The sequence below is a fragment of the Salvelinus fontinalis genome, chromosome 1 (genome assembly GCF_029448725.1).
Source record: "Salvelinus fontinalis isolate EN_2023a chromosome 1, ASM2944872v1, whole genome shotgun sequence".
Lineage (NCBI taxonomy): Eukaryota > Metazoa > Chordata > Actinopteri > Salmoniformes > Salmonidae > Salvelinus > Salvelinus fontinalis.
In genome coordinates this window covers 39,979,146-40,003,687 of record NC_074665.1, presented here as the reverse complement: position 1 = coordinate 40,003,687, position 24,542 = coordinate 39,979,146, and the positions used below count along the sequence as shown (strand labels likewise).

At 43.8% G+C, this 24,542-nt stretch overlaps 1 protein-coding gene across 1 annotated transcript in view; it reads left to right on the top strand.

Moving 5' to 3' along the window:
- The first annotated feature begins 9,899 nt into the window (after positions 1-9,899).
- The window catches only part of LOC129854182 (pro-neuregulin-3, membrane-bound isoform-like), a 414,443-nt gene continuing 399,800 nt past the window's right edge, over positions 9,900-24,542 (top strand). Inside the window, exon 1 of the mRNA XM_055920970.1 lies at positions 9,900-12,076. Within this exon, the coding sequence (XP_055776945.1) occupies positions 11,338-12,076 (739 nt within the window). The 5' untranslated portion in view covers positions 9,900-11,337. The remainder of the gene's footprint in view (positions 12,077-24,542) is intronic.

The window sequence follows — 24,542 nt, the reverse complement described above, 5'->3', positions numbered from 1 at the left end:
AAGGCACACACCTGTCCATATAAGGTCCCACAGTTGACAGTGCATGTCAGAGCAAAAACCAAGCCATGAGGTCGAAGGAATTGTCTGTAGAGCTCCGAGACAGGATTGTGTCGAGGTACATATCTGGGGACGGATACCAAAACATTTCTGCAGCATTGAAGGTCCCCAAGAACACAGTGGCCTCCATCAATCTTAAATGGAAGAAGTTTGAAACCACCAAGACTCTTCCTAGAGCTGGCCGCCCAGCCAAACTGAGCAATCGGGGGAGAAGGGCCTTGGTCAGGGAGGTGACCAAGAACCTGATGGTCACTCTGACAGAGCTCCAGAGTTCCTCTGTGGAGATGGGAGAACCTTCCAGAAGGACAACCATCTCTGCAGCACTCCGTCAATCAGGCCTTTATGGTAGAGTTGCCAGACGGAAGTCACTCCTCATTAAAAGTCACGACAGCCCACTTGGAGTTTGCCAAAAGGCACCTAAAGACTCTCAGACCATGAGAAACAAGATTTTCTGGTATGATGAAACAAAGATTTAACTATTTGGCCTGAATGCCAAGCGTCACGTCTGGAGGAAACCCGGCACCATCCCTATGGTGAAGCATGGTGGTTGGAGCATCATGCTGTGGGGATGTTTTTCAGCGGCAGGGACTGGGAGACTAGTCAGGATCGAGGGAAAGATAAACAGATCAAAGTACAGCGAGATCCTTGATTAAATCCTGCTCCAGAGAGCTCAGGACCTCAGACTGGGGCAAAGTGTAATGGGTCCTATGTGTGGCTGGGGTAGAGAGTCAGGCGCAGGACAGCAGAGATGAGTAATCAACGTACCTTAACTCAAAATTTAAAATATACAAAGTAACAAATACACGCACACCATGACAGACCGACAATGCAATAATCACTCACAAAAACCCATGTGGGAACAGAGGGTTAAATAATGAAACAGTAATTGTGGGATTGAAATCAGGTGTGTAAAACAAAGACAAAACAAATGGAAAATGAAAAGTGGATCGGCCGTGGCTAGAAGGCCGGTGACGTCGACCTCTAAACGCTGCCCGAACAAGGAGAGGGACCGACTGCCAAACGTGCTAATCGCAGCCAAACGTGCTTCAACAAAGTACTGAGTAAAAAATCTGAATATTTATGCAAATGTTTAGTTTATTTAAATGTTATATATACATTTGCTAATATTTCAAAAAAGCCTGTTTTTGCTTTGTCATTATTGGGTATTGTGTGTAGATTGATGAGGGGGAAAAACAAATGAATCCATTTTAGACCACCAGCTGTTCCGGATGACTGTGTGACAATCTCCATAGCCGATGTGATCAAGCCCTTTAAACAGGTCAACATTCACATGGACGCGGGGCCAGATGGATTACCAGGACGTGTACTCAGAGTATGCACCGACCAAATAGCAAGTGTCTTCACTGACATTTTCAACCTCTCCATGACCGAATCTGTAATACCTACATGTTTCAAGCAGACCACCATAGTCTCTGTGTCCAAGATAGCGAAGGTAACCTTCCTAAATGACTACCGCCCCATAGCACTCACGTCGGTAGCCATGAAGTTCTTTGAAAGGCTGGTCATGGCTCACATAAACATCATCATCCCGGAAACCATAGAGCCACTCCAATTCAAATACCGCCCCAACAGATTCACAGTTGACACAATCTCAATCGCACACCACACTGCCCTTTTCCACCTGTACAAAAGGAACACCTATGTCAGAATGCTCTTTCATTGACTACAGCTCAGCCTTCAACACCATATTGCCCACAAAGCTCATCACTAAACACCTCCCTCTGCAACTGGATCCTGGACTTCCTGACGGGCCACCCTCCAGGTGGTAAGGGTAGGCAACAACACATCTCATGCTCATCCTCAACACGGGGGCCCCTCAGGGGTGCGTGCTTAGTCCCCTCCTGTTCTCCCTGTTCACCCACGACTGTGTGGCCAAGCACGACTCCAACAGCCTCATTACGTTTGCTGACGACACAACAGTGGTAGGCCTGATCACTGACAATGAAGAGACTATAGGGAGGAGGTCAGAGACCTGGCAGTGTGGTGGACAAGAACCTCTCCCTCAACGTGAGCAAGACAAATAAGCTGATCGTGGACTACAGGAAAAGGAGGGCCAAACACATCCCCATTCACATCGACGGGGCTGTAGTTCTAAAGGGGTCCTAAAATTCCAAATCAAATAACTAAATGATCCACGGTAGACCATCTTAAAACAATTCCATATGTTAGCTTAGTTGGCCCCCCCCAATGGCTTTTAGAAGTTAAAGAAGGAGTTTTAAGCCTTGAGACAATTGAGCCATGGATAGTGTACTGTATGTGTGCCATTCAATGTGCAAGACAAAAGTTTTTGCACATTCAAGTGCCTTTGAACAAGCTTGTAGCGTCATACCCAAAAAGGCTGTAATCACTGCTAGGTGCTTCAATAAAGTAAACGTTCTGAATACTTATGAAACTGTGATATATACACTACCTGTCAAAGTTTTAGAACACCTATTCATTCAAGGGTTTTTATTTATTTTTACTATTTTCTACATTGTAGATAATAGTGAAGACATCAAAACTATGAAATAACACATGTGGAATCATGTAGTGACCAAAAAAGTGTTAAACAAATCAAAATATATTTTAAATTTTAGATTCTTCAAATAGCCACCCTTTGCCTTGATGACAGCTTTGCACACTCTTGGCATTCTCTCAATCAGCTTCATGAGATAGTCACCTGGAATGCATTTGAATTAACAGGTGTGCCTTCTTAATAAAAGTTAATTTGTGGATTTGTTTCCCTTCTTAATGCGTTTGAGCCAATCAGTTATGTTGTGACATGGTAGGGGGGTATACAGAAGATAGACCTATTTGGTAAAAGACCAAGTCCATATAATGGCAAGAACAGCTCAAATAAGCAAAGAGAAATGACAGTCCATCATTACTTTAAGACACGAAGGTCAGTCAATACGGAACATTTCAAGAACTTTGAATGTTTCTTCAAGTGCTATGAAGAAACTGTCTCTCATGAGGACCGCCACAGGAATGGAAGACCCAGAGTTACCTCTGCTGCAGAGGATATGTTAATTACAGATACCAGCCTCAGAAATTGCAGCCCAAATGAATGCTTCACAGAGTTCAAGTAACAGACACATCTCAACATCAACTATTCAGAGGAGACTGTGTGAATCAGGCCTTCATGGTCCAATTGCTGCAAAGAAACCACTACTAAAGGACAACAATAATAAGAAGAGACTTGCTTGGGCCAAGAAACATGAGCAATGCACATTAGACTGGTGGAAATTTGTCCAAATTGGAGATTTTTGGTTCCAACCACTGTGTCTTTGTGAGACGCAGTGTGGATGAACGGATGATATCCGCATGTGTATTTCCCTCTGTAAAGCATGGAGGAAGATGTGTTATGTTGTGGGGGTGCTATGCTGGTGACACTGTCTGTGATTTATTTAGAATTCTAGACACACTCAACCAGCATGGCTACCAGAGCATTCTGCAGCAATTAGTGGGACTATCATTTTTGTCCTGTTTTTCAATTTGCATATTTCAGGTATAATTCATAGTTTACATTTCAGCTACAATCAGAAATTGCACCGAAAGCAGCCATAATATTTACAGACACCAACGTCAAATACCTAATTACTCATCATAAAACATTTCTGAAAAATACATAGTGTACAACAATTGAAAGACAGGCATCTTGTGATTCTAGACAATATTTCCGATTTATTAAATGTTTTACAGCACAAACAAAATGTAGCGTAATATTAGCATAGCCACAATAGCCAGAAACACTTGGGCGCCCACGACCAGTCAACATGCACGACAGATATTAGAAATAGCATCATAAAATGTTTCTTACTTTTGGTGATCTACCGTCAGAATGTTGGATAAGGTGTCCTTTGTCAAAACTCCCGAAAAAGTTTCAATAATCTGATTAAACTATATTGAAAAAACATACGTTAGGATGATATGGTGACATGTATCAAATCAAATCTAAGACGGAGATGTTCGTATTTCATAATGACAGCTAAACAGAAGCCATATCAATGTCCTCTTTCGCGCGCTCCAGAAACAGGAAATGAACGGTCACGTCAAACAAAGACCTTTTATTCCACCTCTGACCAAGATAGACATGAAATTTCTTCTCTCACCGCATCTTGACAACCAGGGGAAGGCGTAGGAAGTGTTTGTAGACTCCTACGTCACACGCCTATGCATAGGCATGAGGTTGAACAGAGCATAGATTTCTGACATTTCACTTCCTGGTCAGGAAAAGTGCTGCAGAAGGATTTCTGTTTCACTCAGAGAAATAATTCAAAAGTTTTTAGAAACTAGTTAAACTTCATTACCTGTTGTGTATTTAACCCTCTGTTTCCCCTCATGTGTTTGTCAGAGATTGTTTTATGTTAAGTGTTTATTCTTGGTGTATAGGTGCGCGACGGGTCCTCGTACCCATGTTTATTTGATGTATGTATATTCTCGTGTTTGGAGCATGTCATGTGGACATTTATTAAAAGTCTCCATTTACACTTCGTTTAACTCTCCTGCGCCTGACTTCCCTGCCACCTATACACACGACGTTGACAGAATCTCTGACAAACACATGAGGGGAAACAGAGGGTTAAATACACAACAGGTAATGAATGGGATTGACAACAGGTGTGTGGGAAGACAAGACAAAACCAATGGAAAATGAAAAATGGATCGATGATGGCTAGAAGGCCGGTGAAGTCGACCGCCGAACACCGCCCGGACAAGGAGAGGCAACGACTTCGGCAGAAGTCGTGACAACTAGAGAGTGTTTTCTATCCAATTGTAATAATAATATGCATATTGTACGAGCAAGAATTGAGTACGACGCCGTTTGAAATGGGCACATTTTTTCTGGCTACTCAATACGCCCCCTGCAGCCATAACAGGTTAACATATTTTTGGTTACTACATGATTCCATATGTGTTATTTTATAGTCAAAATAGTCAAAATAAAGAAAAACCCTTGAATAAGTAGGTGTTCTAAACCTTTTGACCGGTAATGTATATTTATTTATTTGTGTATATATATACACATTTGCAAACATTTCTAAAAAAGCTGTTTTTGCTTTGTCATTATTGTTACGTCCATCGTTAAATGAAGACCAAGGTGCAGCGTGGTAGGCATACATTTTCTTTAATATTAAATGTTCCACCATAAAACAATAAACAACTCAACGAACGTAAAGCTAGGAGTGCAACACCTGCAACACAAAAAGACAAGACCCCACAACTGAAGGTGGGAAAAAGACAACGATAGACAGCTGCCTCTGATTGGGAACCATACTCGGCCAACAAAGAAATATAAACATAGATTTCCCATCCTAGTCACACCCTGACCTACCAAAAGGAGAATTTAAAGGATCTCTAAGGTCAGGGCGTGACAGTTATGGGGTATTGTGTGTAGATTGATGAGGGAAAATAACAATATAATCCGTTTTAGAAAAAGGCTGTAATGTAACAAAATGTTGAAAAAATCAAGGGTTCTGAATCCTTTCCGAATGCACTGTATAGTGTGATCTATAACAGTGCTTTGTTCCGCAATGTTTTATGCTAGTAACAAGCTGTAAAATACCCAGACGGCTTTTAGGGAAACATTTTTGACCTTCTCTCGTTGCGTTACACAACGGAAGAAGAGTAGCCAGCAGCAACATTTTTCTGCGTCTGTAGGCCTACTCTGTCTGTGTTGGAAAGGTAGGCCTAACTTTTGAAAGTACCATACTCATATTCCTTATGATGTCTCAGATTTTATTGTTTGCAATCAGGGACAGTTTCATTGCGAACAAGACTCACTGATTTGGCATTGGAGTGATATGATAAGATGAACACAGGCCTATCTCTCTGTCCATTCTTAGCCAGTAATTTTGGTAATTTGTGTGGCATTAAAAATGATTCCGCTAATATGTAAAGGGACGTGGAATTGCATGACATTTTTGTAAAAGTTTTTTTTCTTCTCAGCCCTCCAAATACGATGATAGATTCATGCAATGCTTTTACTAGAAAGGAGATTTTTCCATCCCTACTCTTGTCTACGGTGGTCTGCGAACCCACAACTTTCGGATCCGCAGCCCTGTGCGCTATCAAACTTCCTGCGTCGCCATGTAATGCTTTCAGGATGAAAAACTGTTTCTAAAACTGCATATCTAAGGCTCTGGTCTGTCTAAAAGTGTGGGTAACGGTAGACATGTTCTCTGCTATTTACTTTGTTTTAATTATAATATTAGGTATAGGGGAGGGTCACTTGTTTTTTTTAAGCATTCAGGGAGCGTTTAGGTCAAATATATTTTGCTGAATTGGAAGGCCATCCATTTTCCTTTCAGGGAAGTCCGACATTCTCCATAATAACTAACATTCACTCCCTAATGTAAAACATCTAAAGTGTGGTATTCCGCAAGTGAGCTGTCTTGGCTCTCTATTCTTCTCTATTTTTACTAATGAGCTACCACTAGCCTTAAACAAAGCCTATGTGTCTATGTACGCTGATGATTCAACGTTATACACCTCAGCAACCACAGCAAGTGAAATCAGTTTTAGAATGGATAGCTAGTAATAAACTAGTTCTGAACATAGCTAAAACTAAAAGCTTTGTATTTGGTATAAATAATTCTTTATGTTCTAGACGTCAGCTGAGTCTGGTAATGAATGATGTAGCTGTTGAGCAAGTTGAGGAGACTAAACTTCTTGGTGTCACCTTAGACTGTAAATTGTCAGGGTCAAGGCATATTGATTAGAATGTTGTAAAGATGGAGACTGCAGAATGGCGCCGGAGGGGATGCTGCTGCCGTTTTACGGGCTCCTAACAAACTGCTATTCTATTTGTTTTTTCATGTTGCTTGTAACTTATTGGTACATAATGTTTCTTCCACCATCTCTTATGAAAATAGCTGATGGGCAGCCACCAGGTGGTAAGGGTAGATGACAACACATCTGCCACGCTGATCCTCAACACGGGTGCCCCTCAGGGGTGCGTGCTTATTCCCCTCATGTACTCCCTATTCACCCACGACTGTGTGGCCATTGCACAACTCCAACACCATCATTAAGTATGCAGACAAAACCGGGAGTAGGCCTGATCACCGACAACGATGAGAACGCCTATAGGGAGGAGGTCAGAGACCTGGCATTGTGGTGCCAGTATAACAACCTCTTCCTCAACGTTAGTAAGACAAAGGAGCTTCTCTTGGAGTACAGGAAAAGGAGGGCTGACCACGCCCCCATGTAGTGGAGCGGGTCGAGAGCTTCAATTTCCTTGGTGTCCACATCACTAACAAACTATCACGGTCCAAACACACCAAGATAGTCATGAAGAGAGCACGGCAATGCCTATTCCCCCCAGGAGACTGGAAAGATTTGGCATGGGTCCTCAGTTCCTCATAAAGTTCTACAGCTGCACCATCGAGAGCATTCTGACTGGTTGCATCACCTCTTGGTATGGCAAATGCTTAGCATTCGACCGCAAGGCACTACAGAGTGTAGTGCGTACAGCCCAGTACATCACTGGTGCCAAGCTTCCTGCCATTCAGGACCTCTATACCAGGTGGTGTCAGAGGAAGGCCCTAAAAATTGTCAAAGACTCCAGTCACCCAAGTCATAGACTGTTCTCCCTGCTACCGCACGGCAAGCAGTACCTTAGCACCAAATCTAGGTCCAAAAGGCTCCATAACTTCTAACCCTACCTACATGTACAGTTGAAGTCGGAAGTTTACATACACTTAGGTTGGAGTCATTAAAACTTGTTTTTCAACCACTCCACAAATTTCTTGTTAACAAACTATAGTTTTGGCAAGTCGGTTAGGTCATCTACTTTGTGCATGACACAAGTCATTTTTCCAACAATTGTTTACAGACAGATGATTTAATTTATAATTCACTGTATCACAATTCCAGTGGGTCAGAATTTTACATACACTAAGTTGACTGTGCATTTAAACAGCTTGGAAAATTCCAGAATCCTAAAGAAAATTTGTGGGCAGAACTGAAAAAGCGTGTGCGAGCAAGGAGGCCTAAAAACCTGACTCAGTTACACCAGCTCTGTGTAACGGCAAGATGAAGAAGGAGACCAAGGTGCAGCGTGGTAGGCGTTCATGATTTTTAATAAACTGAACACCGCAACAAAATAACAAAGTAGAAAAAACGAAAGCGCACAGTTCTGTCAGGCAACAAAAACAGCTAAACAGAAAATAACTCCCCACAAAACCCAAACGGAAAATGACAACCTATATATGATCCTCAATCAGAGACAACGATAGACAGCTGCCTCTGATTGGGAACCATACTCAGCCAAAAACACAAAGAAATAGAAAACATAGAATCTCCCACCCGAGTCACACCCTGACCTAACCAAACATAGAGAGTAAATAAGGATCTCTAAGGTCAGGGTGTGACACTCTGTCAGGAGGAATGGGCCAAAATTCCCCCAACTAATTATGGGAAGCTTATGGAAGGCTACCCGAAACGTTTGACCCAAGTTAAACAATTTAAAGGCAATGCTACCAAATACTAATTGAGTGTATGTAAACTTCTGACACACTGGGAATGTGATGAAAGAAATAAAAGCTGAAATAAATAATTTTCTCTACTATTATTCTGACATTTCACATTCTTAAAATTAAGTGGTGATCCTAAATGACCTAAAACAGGGAACTTCTACTGGGATTAAATGTCAGGAATTGTGAAAAACTGAGTTTAAATGTATTTGGCTAAGGTGTACATAAACTTCCGACTTCAACTGTACCTATTACCTTGACTAACCTGTACCCCCGTACATGGACTCGGTACTGGTACCCCCTATATATAGCCTTGTTATTTTTATTTTATTGTGTTACTTGTTTTACTTTAGTATATTAAATATTTTATTATTTTTTTTGCTAATATTTTCTTGCTTACTTTTAAAAAAAACTCTGAGTTGTTGGTTAAGGGCTTGTAAGTAAGCATTTCTTGGTAACCTTTTGTATTAATCGCATGTAACAAATTTTTATTTTATTTATTTTGATTTTAGAGGTTTGTCTCAGCATATTTAACACAACAGTCGACCAAACAAGTCCTTTAGGCATTTGTTTGATCTAATCTTGACTACTGCCCAGTGATATGGTCAAGTGCTGCAAAGAAGGACCTAGAAAGCTGCAGCTGGCCCAGAACAGAGCAGCACGTCTGGCCCTTCAATGTACACACAGCTGTCAACAGTAGGCATGCAAGTGTCTCTTGGCTCAAAGTATAGGAGAGACTGACTGCATGATTGAGCCATGATCACATGGAACTCCCTTCCATCTCAAATTACTCAAGTAAACAACCAAATTAGCTTAAAAACAAATAAAACAACAGCACAGCACAATGCCTCTTCCCTATCCGACCTACATAACTTGTAGGCATATGTAACTGATAGATGCCACTGAATGTAAATAGAATATATGAAAATGTCATATATTAATGTATTTGGATGTAGGCCTAGAGTAATGGGTATCTCTATTTCTCTCAGTCCTGTGTCAGTAGGACGTTAGTTATTTTATATTTGTGTAGTTCAATCTTTGAGCTGTTCTTCTCTATTGATGTTCTGTATTATGTCATGTTTTATGTGTTTTGTGGATCCCAGAAAGAGCAGCAGCTGCTTCAACAACAGCTAATGGGGATCATAAGAAAATACAAAAAAATACTTAAGATAAGGTTGAAGGAGGCTTTAACCCACCCATAAATTATGAGCCGAATGTTTGGTTTGTTTCTCTCCCGCACTGCTGGTGTTAGATCGGGGGAATGTAGCACCTCACTACCTCTCCCTCTCTCTCCTCCTCCACTTCTTCCGTCCCTCCCTCTCTCTGTTTCCTGGGGTGTGTCTGTGGCAGCTCTTCTCTCCTCCACACGGTGTGTTGTACGCCTTGTCTATGCTGCTGCTGCTGCTGCAGAGCTTACTCTCAGAATCTCTGCCCTCTCTCTCTCTCTCTCTCTCCCTCTCTCTCATTTAACAGTGATAGGGAAGGCAGTGTGGCCTCTGCCTCTGTCTCGCTTTCACAAGCAAAAGCTTACAAGGGCGCACGCATGCAGTGTGTCGGTGAAGGGATGGGGCAGTTGTTGTTTGTCAGTCTGGAATCCTGCTGTGAGTGAAAGGGAGGAAAGCGCTGGTCGGGAGCCGTGGAGCCACATCACTCACAGCGGAGTGAGCAAATCTTTCTATCTCTCCCAGTAGGCAGCCTTCAAGAACAGCAGCCGCATCAGTTTTTCAGAGCAGCACTCTTCCCCCTCCCCTCCTCTTTCTCGCTCTCTCTCTTTCCCTTTCTGTCGCTCACTCTCCCACTCTCACCTCCGTCGGCAATGTGGGAATGTAGCGGACTGATGTAGCAAACCAGCAGCCAAGGCTTTCATATTTTTCTACCACAATGACAGGCGGTGGACAGACAGCTGGAGAAAGACGGACAGTCCGGGAGATCTGAGGGGAAAGGGATTGGATGGGGATCAGTTGGATTTACCCCCCACCTCTTCCGCCCCACCAGCCACATCCCGACAGATCCTCTCCCCCACTCTCTCTCCAGTTCCACTGGCTCTCTTCATGCAGGATTACCGTTCACCACTACAGCTGAAACAACGCTGCACAGGGCTGCCTGGAAGAACAGCAAGGGGGAGGCTGACCCAAGGCAGGGAAGAAGACTGTAGAGGAAGCCTCTGGACTGGAGCCTATATAAAACACCTGAGAAATAAAAAGAGGGCAACCCCTTCAAAGCCACAGAGGAAAAGGAATCGAGGGCCGTGGATCAGAGTGCCATTGAGAAGCAGTGAGTTGGCGCCGCAGAGGAGGTTTGTTTCTCATTGACACACACACAGGATTTACAGCTATGGTCTGAAGCTTGCCACACCGTTGATCGATGTCCTCCTGCCTACCTTTTTCTTCAGCTTTTTTCCTCATACGGGAGTGAAGTATCTTGGGATTTACCGTTGTTTCGTTACCACCTAACTACAGCGAGGCTCGCCCCCTCCGTTTAGCACCCTCACCTATCCATGTCCAACCTGTGTGTCTGTTTGTTTGTGTGTTTGTTTGTGTGTGTACTTAGCTAGCTCTGCGCCAGAGGGAGTGTATATTTGCTTACGTGTGCATCCTCGTGAGCTGCTTGGCTTGTAATTACTTGTACGTGTCTGTGGGTGCCCTCTTGTGTCTATGTGTGTGTGGGTATAAATGTAGACATTTTGTGTAGGTGCATTGGTAAGATGCCCACTGTTGGTTCTGTTCCCCATCCCCTGTCTCGTTCATGCCCTTTTGTCATTGGGCCTCCGGTTTGACCCCTGAACTTTGACGGCATCGGCAGGATGAGTGAGCACTCAGGAACGAGCACTCTGGGGGCCATGACCCTGGAGGAACCCGGGGACGAACAGGCCTCTCCTCGGGCCCCGGGGCCTCTTCGCTGTGGGCCCTGTGCCATGTGGTCCCGCCAGCAGACCTGGCTGTGTGCGGTGCCCTTGGTGATGGGCTTTGTGGGCCTTGGCCTCAGTCTAATGCTGCTTAAATGGATTGTAGTGGGCTCCATTCAAGACTATCTGCCCACGGACCTGGTGGATGCCAAGGGCATAGGGCAGGATCCCATCTTTCTCTATGAACCCAGCGCCCTGCCCAAACGACCAGACACTATGACCACGACTTCCACCACCAACCCTCTAGCGTCCGATGGCACGGCCCCAGCCCCGAGAACTCGATTTGTGCCGCCCTCCAACCACTCGGCCCCGCACCTCCACAACCGGATCGGCAGTGGCACCCACGTGATGGGCACCACCACCACTACCCGCACCACTCGACTTGTCCTGCCCGGGGGTAAAGAGGTGACACCGCACAGCACCACGGTACAGCAGAATGGCAACACGGGAAACGGTCGTAAGGATAAGGACCCCCCGAACTCACGACCTAGTCCAACATCAACAACTACCAAAGCCACAACCAAGGTGCAATCACCCACTTCTCCGCCATCTCCCCCAGCCAAGCCCACCGGGCGCTGGAACCCTGGACGCTCTGTGAAAGGTCCAACCACACGCCCACACCACCGCTTCAGAACACGTAAGTCTGTTTATCTTAAAGGGAGGGTGTGTTTGTGTCTGTGTGTGCAAATGGAACAAATGTTTCACAAGAGCTCAAGCGTTTGTTCTATCTAGCAAATGGCACTGGAGTGCTGGTGGAGCTGGTGCCCAATTACCATACATTCATGTATTGCTGCTGAATAAGAAAACCCCCACAAAAGGCTACTTTGTATAAACCATAGTCTAAATATGTGCCGTATAAAGATGATCTCCTCTAACGGTATGAAAGGAGGCACTCATGCAACGTAATGGCATTCACACTGTGGCATTCATTAGCCAGTCCCTCCAGGATTTCTTGTGGGATTTTCTGTGATATTTGCGGGCATAAATGCTTTATTTAGATGTGCCAATTCTGACATTTTGCATGGCAATATGCAATGATTTTCTCCAATTAGTTTGTTGACGTATTTCTTGAATGAAACATATTATGCAGTAAATGTGCAGAGCTCTCTTTTTGCGCTGCGATGCTATAATATTGCACTTTTATGCTATAATATTGCAAAGATTTTACTGGTTTATGCAGAAATAGTGTGGTGCTCGGTAAAATGTCCAAGAGCCTCGCACAATATGCAGGGAATTGTTGATTTAGCAAACAAAAATGCTATCTCAGAATCACGGAATCCTGGAGGGACTGAATAGAAATCTGGAGGCACTTGATTTCCGTCTCATCTTTATCTTTGACTTGTGCATTAACGCAATAAGAATCTCTGCTCCTGCAGCATCCACGCACTTGATATTAGTGTCATAAAAAAATGGTTGCTGCTATCTCTGTGGCTCTATGATGGGTCCTGTTTCTCAGCTGAACGCGGGGGACACGAAAGCATCTTAGGCAAACGCTGTGACTGTAGACAACATATCCCTGTTTTGGAAAACAAATATGGAGGAGGGAGAGAGGAGGAAACCGGGAAGCTCTCACCTCCTGTCTGCCTGTATCAGATAGCGAGGCCAAGATCCCATTTAGATAAGTGACGATATGAGCACTGCTGCAAGTGCAGAAGAGAGACTGCAGGACATACCATGGACAGAGAGAGGAGAGGGAGGAAAGGAGAGGTAGGGAAGATAGAGAGAGAGGAGTGGGAATAAGAGAGAGTGTTTGAGTGAGAGGGGAGGGAGGGAGAGAGGAGTGTTTGTGAGAGAGAGGGGAGGGAGAGAGAGAGGAGGGAATAAGAGGGACATACAGAGAGAGAGAGCGAGTAGAGAAGGAAAGGGAGTTGGTGGCATTATTTAGGCTATTACTCCAGGGACATTTAAAAAAATCAAAAGTTACTTATTTTCATTTTGTGTGAACGAGTGTGTTAGTAAGTGTGTGTGCTTGCATGCATATATTTGCTTTACGTTTGTGTCGATGCATTAATGTAGTTTCTTGCTTACTTTTCCTTTGATTGCATTTTCATAAGGAATTTGATATCCAGGACATAAATATCCTATTGGTTTATTAATAAAGCACATACTTCTGTATATTTTCACATCATTTACAGTTAGTAGCAGTACACAAGACGGAATGGAAATGTATTACTAATTGATTGAAATTTTGTCATGAAAAAGGGGTGTTTGAGTTTATTCATGCAACAAGTAAATGATCAAACCCATCAGTGTTCTCTGTCAATATGAATTCATTATTTGAACGTCACAAGTGTTTGTCTGAATTACACTTTGGCATTGAAACATAGAATATGATCCAAACAAAAGCGTTTACAGTAAGGCAACTGAACACCTTCATTTTGACGTGAACAACAAACCTATGGACAAAATTGGCGCCAGTTTTGCTGTTGAAAATACCACATTTAGAAGAAAAAAAAATTGCTTACTGGAAATCAACGATATTCATTCTTAATTGTTAGACACTGTGACGAAGTGAGATGAAGATCCGCTAGCCTAACCCTAGGGCAAGATTTTCATCTCGACTGGCTTTAGTTGAATATAAAACTCCATTAATGTATGTATAAATCAGGAGATGCTGTGCATGGCGGCTGATGTCAGTTATGCAAGGCATTGCGAATGAGGTCTGTATATAGACTACATATTCTATGACATGGGTGGAGACTTCACAGAGAATAACATTTAGTCAAGTCTCTTTCCCATGGGATTTCAGGTGAGACCTGAGGTTTGGAGTTAATATATAGTCCCAGCAGGCAAAATGGGTCTTGGAACATCATAAAAACATTATTTTCCGGTTAAAAAGTTTCAGTTTGAGGAGATGTTGAGGGGGTGTCACATAACCAGATTACAACTAGGTAAATATGTATTTATCTGGTTGTTAAATAGAAGTGTTTGAAAAAGTAATCTTACGACCAGTATACAACCTTACCATGACGAGGTGAGAACACGTCAGGTTTATGTGACTGATGTCCTTGTGGCTGGTAGCCTAGTGGTTAAGAGCGTTGGGCCAGTAACCAAAAGGTACAGCATACAGGAAGGTATAATATTTGCACATTGATATATTAGCAGAACACTGCTTCTACTGTATTATGTGAAGTGTGGAACTGCCACACTTGAAAGTTATCAAAACACTTTGTTTATATATCTACATAAGTTTAGCAATTGCATTCTTCTCATATTACTCTGTAGGCTACTGATGATACAAAGCTTCCTCCTGGAGGAAGCTATGAATTGGTTAGTAACGTACAGAGCAGTGACGATTTTAGCATGTAAATCTTGGAGGGGCAAACTCCCCCCAAAAATTGGGGATGCATGCCAGCAAAGCCACTACACAACTAAACAATGCATTCATTTCACTATAATGGTGACATGCGGGGCGCACAAACGGTTTGGGCCTACATAAAGCTGTCCCAACAGCAAAGCTTTCTTTCCAGCCCAACGGAGTGAATCCTTACCACCGCTACATCTGGCTATCAGCAGAGCCTTGTCTGGCAGCGAAACAGTTAATTCAGCTTCGTTTACTGCCTTTTTTTAAAATATAGCTGATATGGCTGACTTATGATATGATAATGACTTATGATATGGCTGACAAATGTGGTTCCTACGTAAATTTGACATGTACAACTATGGCATAAGGGAACGATGAGCGGATAAGAGGCATTCCGTAATTTTGATTAAGACATTAATGAGCAAGCTAAGATGAAAGTAGTCAATATAACTATATGTTCAGCACTTTTGAAATGTACATTGACAGAATGTGTCACGTTCCTGAACTTATTTCCTTTATTTTGTCTTAGTTTAGTATGGTCAGGGCGTGAGTTGGGGTGGGCATTCTATGTTATGTGTTTCTATGTTGGGTTCAATGTATTAGCCTGATATGGTTCTCAATTAGGGGCAGGTGTTTTACGTTTCCTCTGATTGAGAACCATATTAACCTGTTGGGGATGGGGGCGCTGTTTAGACTATTTATGCTAATGTGGCTAATTTTTTAAACGGCTTCCCACAAAATCCTTGATCGTACAATATGCATATTATTATTATTATTGGATAGAAAACAGTCTATAGTTTCTATAGGAGTTGAAATTTTGTCTCTAAGTGGAACAGAGCCCATTCTACAGCAATTTCCCTGACATGGAGTCAGATTTGAGAAACGTTGGCCACTTTTCTGAAGTCATTTAAAAGGGCTCTGTCGTTGCTATGACTATACGGACACTTCTTACGTCTTCCCCTGGATGCCTTTACGTGATGACGATTCCAACGGGCTCGATTGCTCGTTCACAGGCCCTACAAATGAAAAAAACCTTTAGCTAGCAAGTCTTTTCTTGCTGCGTAACGCGCGTGGAAGACACCGACCCTCTCCTGTTCCAAGCGTTAGTTTAGCCTGTTATATTTCTCCGGTCATCTTTTCACTCGTTATAGGAGTTACAAACATCACAAAGTAGTTAATTTAAAGCGTTTTATAGCAATTTATATCCGTTTAGTGCGATTTTGGGACATTTATTTTTGCAACGATGTGAAAAGTTGGGTGCGCTTTTCAGTTCATCCCGAACGTAGTTGACATTTCCACATGGCAAGAGGACAGCTTTCCACCAAAAGACGATTTCTCCCAAGAAAGGATCCTTTGCCCAAGATACTGATGGAAGAACAGCTCAAGGTAGGACATTTTTATTATGATAAATCGTGTTTCTGTCGAAACATTTTAGTGGCTTAGGACGCCATGTTTTTTGACGTAGCTTCGCTTGGCGCAAACTGTATTGAAAAGTAAGGATAAATTAAAAAATGTAATAACGCAATTGTATTAAGAATTAAATTGTCTATCAATCCCTGTCCACCCTATATTTTTTAGTCACGTTTATGAGTATTTATGTATAAGAGTAGATCACTGTCTAAGTGGCGCAAGGACGTTTTCTTTACCAGCTTGTCTACATTTCACATTGTCTAACCATGATTTTGGTGGCTAAATATAAACATTTTCGATCAAACTGTATATGCATGTTGTAATGTGATGTTACAGGAGTGTCATCGGAAGAATTCTGAGAAGGTTAGTGAAAAAATTAATATCTTTTGGCGATGTTGACTTTTATCGCTCACTTTGGCTAGAATCAATGCTGGGCTGCTAATTGCTATGTGCTAAGCTAATATAACGATTTATTGTGTTTTCGCTGTAAGACACTTAGAAAATCTGAAATATTGTCTGTATTCACAGGATCTGTGTCTTTCGATTCGTGTATGCTGTGTATTTTTACGAAATGTTTGATGATTAGTAGTTAGGTAAACACGTTGCTCATTGTAATTATTCTAGTCCATTTGTGATGGTGGGTGCAATTGTAAACTATGCCATATACCTGAAATATGCACTTTTTTCTAACAAAACCTATCCCATACCATAAATATGTTATCAGACTGTCATCTAATGAGTTTTTTTGTTGGTTAGGGGCTATAAATATCTTAGTTTAGCCGAATTGGTGATGGCTACTGGTGTTGGTGGACAAATAAAAGATGGTGGAATATGCTAATGTGTTTTTAGGTAATAGATGTACATCTTTACATATTGTGTCTTCCCTGTAAAACATTTTAAAAATCGGAAATGTTGACTGGATTCATAAGATCTGTGTCTTTCATTAGCTGTATTGGACTTTAATGTGTGAAAGTTAAATATTTAAAAAAAATATTTTTTTTGAATTTCGCGGCACTGGTTTTTCAGTGGGGGGGGGGGGGGTGTGCCGCTAGCGCCACGCTGATCCTAGACAGGTTAAGGTAGGCTGTTCTCACTGTTTGTTTGTGGGTGATTGTTCCTGTGTCAGTGTTTGTGCCACACGGGACTGTTTCGTTCGTTCGTGTTTTCCTTCCTGTTCATGTGTTCTTTCCTGTTCGTGCGTTCTTGTTATATGTTCTCAAGTTCAGGTCTGTTAACCTGTTGAGGCTAGGGGGTGCTGTTGTCACTATTTATGGAAATCGTGTAATTTTTGAAACGGCTTCCTACAAAATTCTTGATCGTACAATATGCATATTATTATTATTATTGGATAGAAAACAGTCTATAGTTTCTATAGCCGTTGAAATTTTGTCTCTGAGTGGAACAGAACTCATTCTACAGCAATTTCCCTGACATGGAGTCAGATTTCACACATTTTGGCCCCTGTTCTGGAGTCAGTTTAAAGGCCACTGTTCTTGCTATGAGTATACGGACACTGCTTACGTCTTCCCCTGGATGCCTTTACGTGATGACGATTTGAATGGTGTGGATTGCGCAATCACAGCCACTATAAATGAAAAACACGTGTAGGTAGGCACTCCTTTCCTGCTGCGTCGGACGCACGGTGGGCACCGACCCGTTCTTTTTCCAAGCATTAGTGGAGCCAGTAATATTTCTCAGGTCATGTTTCTACTCGTTATAGGAATTAAAAACATCATAAGGTAGTTAATTTAAACCGTTTTATAGCAATTTATACCCGTTTAGTGCGATTTTGGGACATTTATTTCTGAGACACTGTGAATCTCTGGGCACGCTTCCAGTTCATGCCGAACGCAATGGGCATTTCTACATGGCAAGAGGACAGCTTTCGACCAAAAGACGATTAGACCCAAGAAAGGATTCTTTGACCAAGATTCTGATGGAAGAACAGCTCAAAGTAGGAACAATTTATTAAGATAAATCGTGTTTCTGTCAAAATGTTAATGGCTTAGGACGCCATCTTGTTTGACGTAGCTTCGCTTGGCGCAAACTGTATTGAAAAGTAAGGATAATTTAAAAAATGTAATTCCGCGATTGTATTAAGAATTAAATTGTCTATCAATCGCTGTCCACCCTGTATTTTTTAGTCACGTTTATGAGTATTTATGTATACGACTAGATCACTGTCTAATGTGGCGCAGGACATTTTCTGACCAGCTGGGCTACTTTTCTCATTGTCTAACCATGATTTTGGTGGCTAAATATGCACATTTTCGAACAAACTGTATATGTATGTTGTAATGTGATGTTACAGGAGTGTCATCTGAAGAATTCTGAGAAGGTTAGTGAAAAAATTAATATATTTTGGCGATGTTTACGTTATCGCTCTCTTTGGCTAGAATCAATGCTGGTGTAATGTTTGCACATGTGCTATGCTAATATAACGATTTATTGTGTTTTCGCTGTAAGACACTTAGAAAATCTGAAATATTGTCTGTATTCACAGGATCTGTGTCTTTCGATTAGTGTATGCTGTGTATTTTTACGAAATGTTTGATGATTAGTAGTTAGGTAAACACGTTGCTCATTGTATTTATTCTAGTCCATTTGTGACGGTGGGTGCAATTGTAAACTATGACATCTACCTGAAATATGCACATTTTTCTAACAAAACCTATCCTATACCATAAATATGTTATCAGACTGTCATCTGATGAGCTTTTTTCTTGGTTAGTGGCTATCAATATCTTAGTTTAGCCGAATTGGTGATAGCTACTGGTGTTGGTGGACAAAGAAAAGATGGTGGATTATGCTAATGTGTTTAGCTAATAGATTTACATCTTTACATATTGTGTCTTCCCTGTAAAACATTTTAAAAATCGGACATGTTGGCTGGATTCACAAGATCTGTGTCTTTCATTAGCTGTATTGGACTTTAATGTGTGAAAGTTAAATATTTAAAAAAAACATTTTTTTTGAATTTCGCGGCTCTGCCTTTTCAGTGGGGGTGGGGGGGGTGTGCCGCTAGCGGCACCCCAGTCCTAGACAGGTTTAACCTGTTTTGGCTGCAGCCCAACGTCGGTACACTTACGACAACATCCAGCTCAAGTGCAGGGCGCGAATTTCTAAATATATATTTTTTAAATATTTAACTTTCACACATGAACAAGTCCAACACAGCATATGAAAGGTACACATCTTGTGAATCAAGCCAACATGTCCGATTTTTAAAATGTTTTACAGGGAAGACACAATATGTAAATCTATTAGCTAACCACGTTAGCAAAAGACACCACTTTTCTTACTCCATCAGTAGCCATCACAAATTCGACCAAATAAAGATATAAATAGCCACGAACCAAGAAACAACTTCATCAGATGACAGTCTGATAACATATTTATTGTATAGCATATGTCTTGTTAGAAAAATGTGCATATTTCAGGTATAAATCATAGTTTACATTGCAGCTACAGTCAGAAATTGCACCGAAAGCAGACAGAAAAATTACAGACACCAACGCCAAATAACTAAATACTCATCATAAAACATTTCTGAAAAATACATAGTGTACAGCAATTGAAAGACAGGCATCTTGTGATTCCAGACAATATTTCTGATTTATCAAGTGTTTTACAGCGAAAACACAATATAGCGTTATATTAGCGTAGCCACAATAGCCAGAAACACTTGGGCGCCGACGACCAGTTCACATGCACGACAGATATTAGAATAGCATCATAAAATGTTTCTTACTTTTGGTGATCTTCCGTCAGAATGTTGGACAAGGTGTCCTTTGTCCAGAACAGTCGTTGTTTGGATCTGGAACGGCAAATTTCCCTCTTGATTTAGCATGGGCACTTGCCAAGTGGCACGGATCTCTCCAACGTCAACAAAGTCAGAGAACGGAACACGGCAAAACTCCCGAAAAAATTTCAATAATCTGATTAAACTATATTGAAAAAACATACTTTACGATGATATGGTCACATGTATCAAATAAAATCTAAACCGGAGATGTTAGTCGTCCATAACAACAGCTAAACAGAAGGCAAATCCATGTCCTCTTTCGCACGCTCCAGAAACAGGAAATGGACGGTCACATCATACAAAGAGCTTTAATTCCACCTCAGACCAAGATAAACATGAAATTTCTTCTCTCACCGCCTCTTGACAACCAGGGGAAGGTGTATGAAGTGTACGTAGACTCTTACGTTCATTGCCTATGTGTAGGCATGAAGTTGAACAGAGCATCGATTTCTGACATTCCACTTCCTGGTCAGGAAATGTGCTGCAGAATGAGTTCTGTTTCACTCAGAGAAATAATTCAAACGGTTTTAGAAACTAGAGAGTGTTTTCTATCCAATAGTAATAATAATATGCATATTGTACGAGCAAGAATTGAGTAGGAGGCCGTTTGAAATGGGCACGATTTAACTGGCTACTCAATACTGCCCCTTGCAGCCATAAGAAGTTGTTTAACGTCGTTTATTGTTTTGTAGTTTATCAAGTGTTTTTTCGTGTTCGTCCTTTCTTTAATAAATCATTATGTATTCAACCTACGCTGCGTTTTGGTCCGATCCATGCTCCTCTTCAGACGAGGAGGAAAACGACTGTTACAGAATGCAGAACATGGGCTGCTCTTACAGTATTTTCCCTGTACACCACGTCAGAACTGTAGGATAAATAAAGGGAGCATATAAGCAGGCAATGAAAGCTCTTTGTCAACGGGTGTATTAGAGGCAAAGTCAGGTGCAGGAGAGTAGAGTGATGTAAACAGGCACACTTTTATTTTAGTTCCGAAAACGAGAGCACTACATAAATCAAACGCGCTCAAAACACGGAACATAACAAAAGTAAAGTGCGTAATATAACACCACAATAACATGAAACAATTACACACAAAACATGATGGGAAACAGAGGGTTAAATACAAGTAGATTGATTGGGGAAATGAAAACTAGGTGTGTATGGAACAAGACAAGACAAATGGATATATGAAAACCCGAACAAGGAGAGTCAACTTCGGCGGAAGTTGTGACAGTACCCCCCCCCCCCCCCCGCCCCCCTCGACGCGCGGCTCCAGCGGCACGCCGAGGGGCGACGGTGAAACTCCCGCAGCAGTTCAGGATCCAAAACATCTTGATGTCCAAAGGGGGCGGAGGAACCTCCCGCACCTCAGATTCCTGGATCGGACCAGCCACCACCGGCCAGAGGAGAGACACATGGAACGAGGGGTTAATACGATAATCAGAGGGAAAATATAATTTGTAACATACCTCGTTCACCCTCCTCAGGACTTTAAATGGCCCCACAAACCGCGGACCCAGCTTCCGGCAGGGCAGGCGGAGGGGCAGGTTACGGGTCGAGAGCAAGACCCGGACCCCCGGTCTCACTGCGGTGACAGTCCGCGCTGGCTTTCTGGCGACGCACAGCTCGCTGGAGATGGACACGGGCGGCCTCCCATGTCTCCTCTGCCAGTCGTCCACCGCAGGAGTCTCGGTCTGACCCTGATGCCACGGTGCCGGCTGGTACCCCAATACGCACTGACAGTGGGAGAGGTTAGTGGAGGAGTGGCGAAGCGAGTTCTGTGCCATCTCGGCCCAGGGCACGAACGCTGCCCACTCCCCCGGCCGGTCCTGGCAATAGGACCGCAGAAACCTGCTCACATCCTGGTCGACTTTCTCTACCTGCCCGTTACTCTCGGTGTGAAAACCTGAGGTAAGGCTGATCGAGACCCCCAGAAGTTCCATGAATGCCTTCCAAACTCTCGACGTGCACTGGGGACCTCGATCTGACACTATATCCTCAGGCACCCCGTAGTGCCGGAAGACGTGTGTAAACAGGGCCTCTGCAGTCTGTAGGGCTGTAGGGAGACCAGGCAGAGGGAGGAGACAACATGACTTAGAAAAACGATCCACAACGACCAGGATCGTGGTGTTTCCCTGTGAGGGACGAAGATCTGTTAGGAAATCCACTGCTGCCCGGATGTACTCCAGGTTGCGGTGGTCAGTCCAGATGAGGAAAGGGTGTTTAGCCCCCTCAAGACAATGTCTCCAAGCCTTCAACGCTTTAACCACAGCCAACAACTCCCCGTCCCCCACATCACAATTACGCTCCGCTGGGCTGAGCTTCTTCGAGAAGAAAGCACAGGAGTGGAGTTTCGGTGGCGTGCCCGAGCGCTGTGAGAGCACGGCTCCTATCCCAGCCTCGGACGTGTCCACCTCCACTATGAATGCCAAAGAGGGATCTGGATGGGCCAGGCACTGGAGCCGAGGTAAACAGAGCCCGTAGCTTCCCAAAAGCCCTGTCCGCCTCAGCCGACCACTGCAACCTTACAGGACCCCCCAACAGCAGTGAGGTAATGGGCGCAGCAACCTGGCCAAAACCCCGGATAAATCTCCGGTAGTAATTGGCAAACCCTAAAAATCGCTGCACCTCCTTTACCGTGGTGGGAGTCGGCCAATTACACACGGCTGTAATGCGGTCACTCTCCATCTCCACCCCTGATGTGGAAATGCGATACCCTAGGAAGGAGACGGCCTGCTGAAAGAACACGCATTTATCAGCCTTGACATACAGGTCATGCTCCAACAGTCGTCCAAGTACCTTGCGCACCAAGGACACATGCTTGGCGCGTGTAGCGGAGTAAATCAGAATGTCATCGATATACACCACTTCACCCTGCCCGTGCAGGTCCCTGAAAATCTCGTCTAGAAAGGATTGGAAAACTGATGGAGCATTCATCAACCCATACAGCATGACAAGGTACTCATAATGCCCTGTGGTGGTACTGAGTGCTTTCTTCCACTCGTCTCCCTCCCTGATACGCACCAGGTTAAATGCACTCCTGAGATCCTGTTTCGTGAAGAAGCACGCCCCATGCATTGACTCAATCGCCGTGGCAATAAGAGCTATCGGGTAACTGTACCTCACCGTGATTTGATTGAGACTATAGTCAATGCACAGGTGTAAACCTACATCCTTCTTCTTCACAAAAAAGAAACTCGATGAGGCGGGTGAAGTAGAGGGCCAAATGTACCCCTGACGCAGGGATTCAGACACATATGTATCCATAGCCACCGTCTCCGCTTGCGACAGGGGATACACGTGACTCCTGGGAAGCGCAGCGTCTGCCAGGAGATTTATCGCACAATCCCCCCCGTCAATGAGTTGGTAATTGAGTCGCCTTCTTTTTACAGAAGGCGAGAGCCTAATTGGCATATTCTGGGGGGGATGTGCACGGTGGAGACCTGGTCTGGACTTTCCACCGTGGTAGCACCAACGGAAACCCCTACACACCTCCCTGAGCACTCTCGCGACCACCCCGTGAGAGTCCTCTGTTGCCAGGAAATAGTGGAGTTATGCAGAGCCAACCAGGGAAGGCCTACTACCACAGGAATTGCAGGAGAGTCAATGAGGAAGAGATTGATTCTCTCCTCATGATCCTCCTGCATAACCATGGCCAAGGAGATGGTGGCCTCCCTGATTATCCCGGACCCTAATGGTCGACTATCTAGAGCGTGTACCGGGAAGGGTCTAACTATAGGAAAAATGGGGATCCCTAAACTAATGGCTAATGCTCTGTCGATAAAATTCCCAGCTGCGCCTGAATCGACGAGCGCCTTATGCTGGGAATGTGGGGAAAACTCAGGGAATCAAACAGGCACAAACAGTTGATCAACAGAGGACTCTGGATGAGTGTGGTGCAAACTCACCTGAGGTGACGCCAGAGTGCCCTGCCTGCTGCCTCGACTCCCAGAGGAACCAACACGGCACCGACCGGCAGTGTGTCCTCTGCGCCCACAGATGGCGCACGTGATGGCTCCTCCTCCAATCTCCCTATGAGCAGCCCCTGCTAACTCCATGGGCACTGGAGTGGGGGTGCTGGACGATGGAACCGACAGAGGCCCCTCTGGACGTCCGCGGGTGACCATCAGGTTATCCAACTGGATGGACAAATCCACCAGTTGGTCAAAGGAAATGGTGGCATCCCTACAGGCCAGCTCACGTCGGACGTCCTCTTGTAGGCTGCATCGATAGTGGTCGATGAGGGCCCTGTTGTTCCAGCCTGCTATGGCGGCCAAGGTCCGGAATTCCAGGGCGAAGTCCTGGGCGCTCCTCGTCCCCTGCCTCAAATGGAAGAGCCTTTCCCCCGCCGCTCTGCCCTCAGGTGGATGGTCGAAGACGGCCCGGAAGCGACGGGTGAACTCCCTGAAGTGGTCTGGCGCTGTGTCTCCTTCTCTCCACACGGCGTTTGCCCACTCCAGCGCTCTTCCTGTGAGGCAGGAGACGAGAGCGGCCACTCTCCCCTCCCGAGGGAGCTGAGTGCACAGTGGCCAGGTAGAGGTCCAGTTGTTACAAGAATCCCTGGCACTGTGCTGCCGTTACATC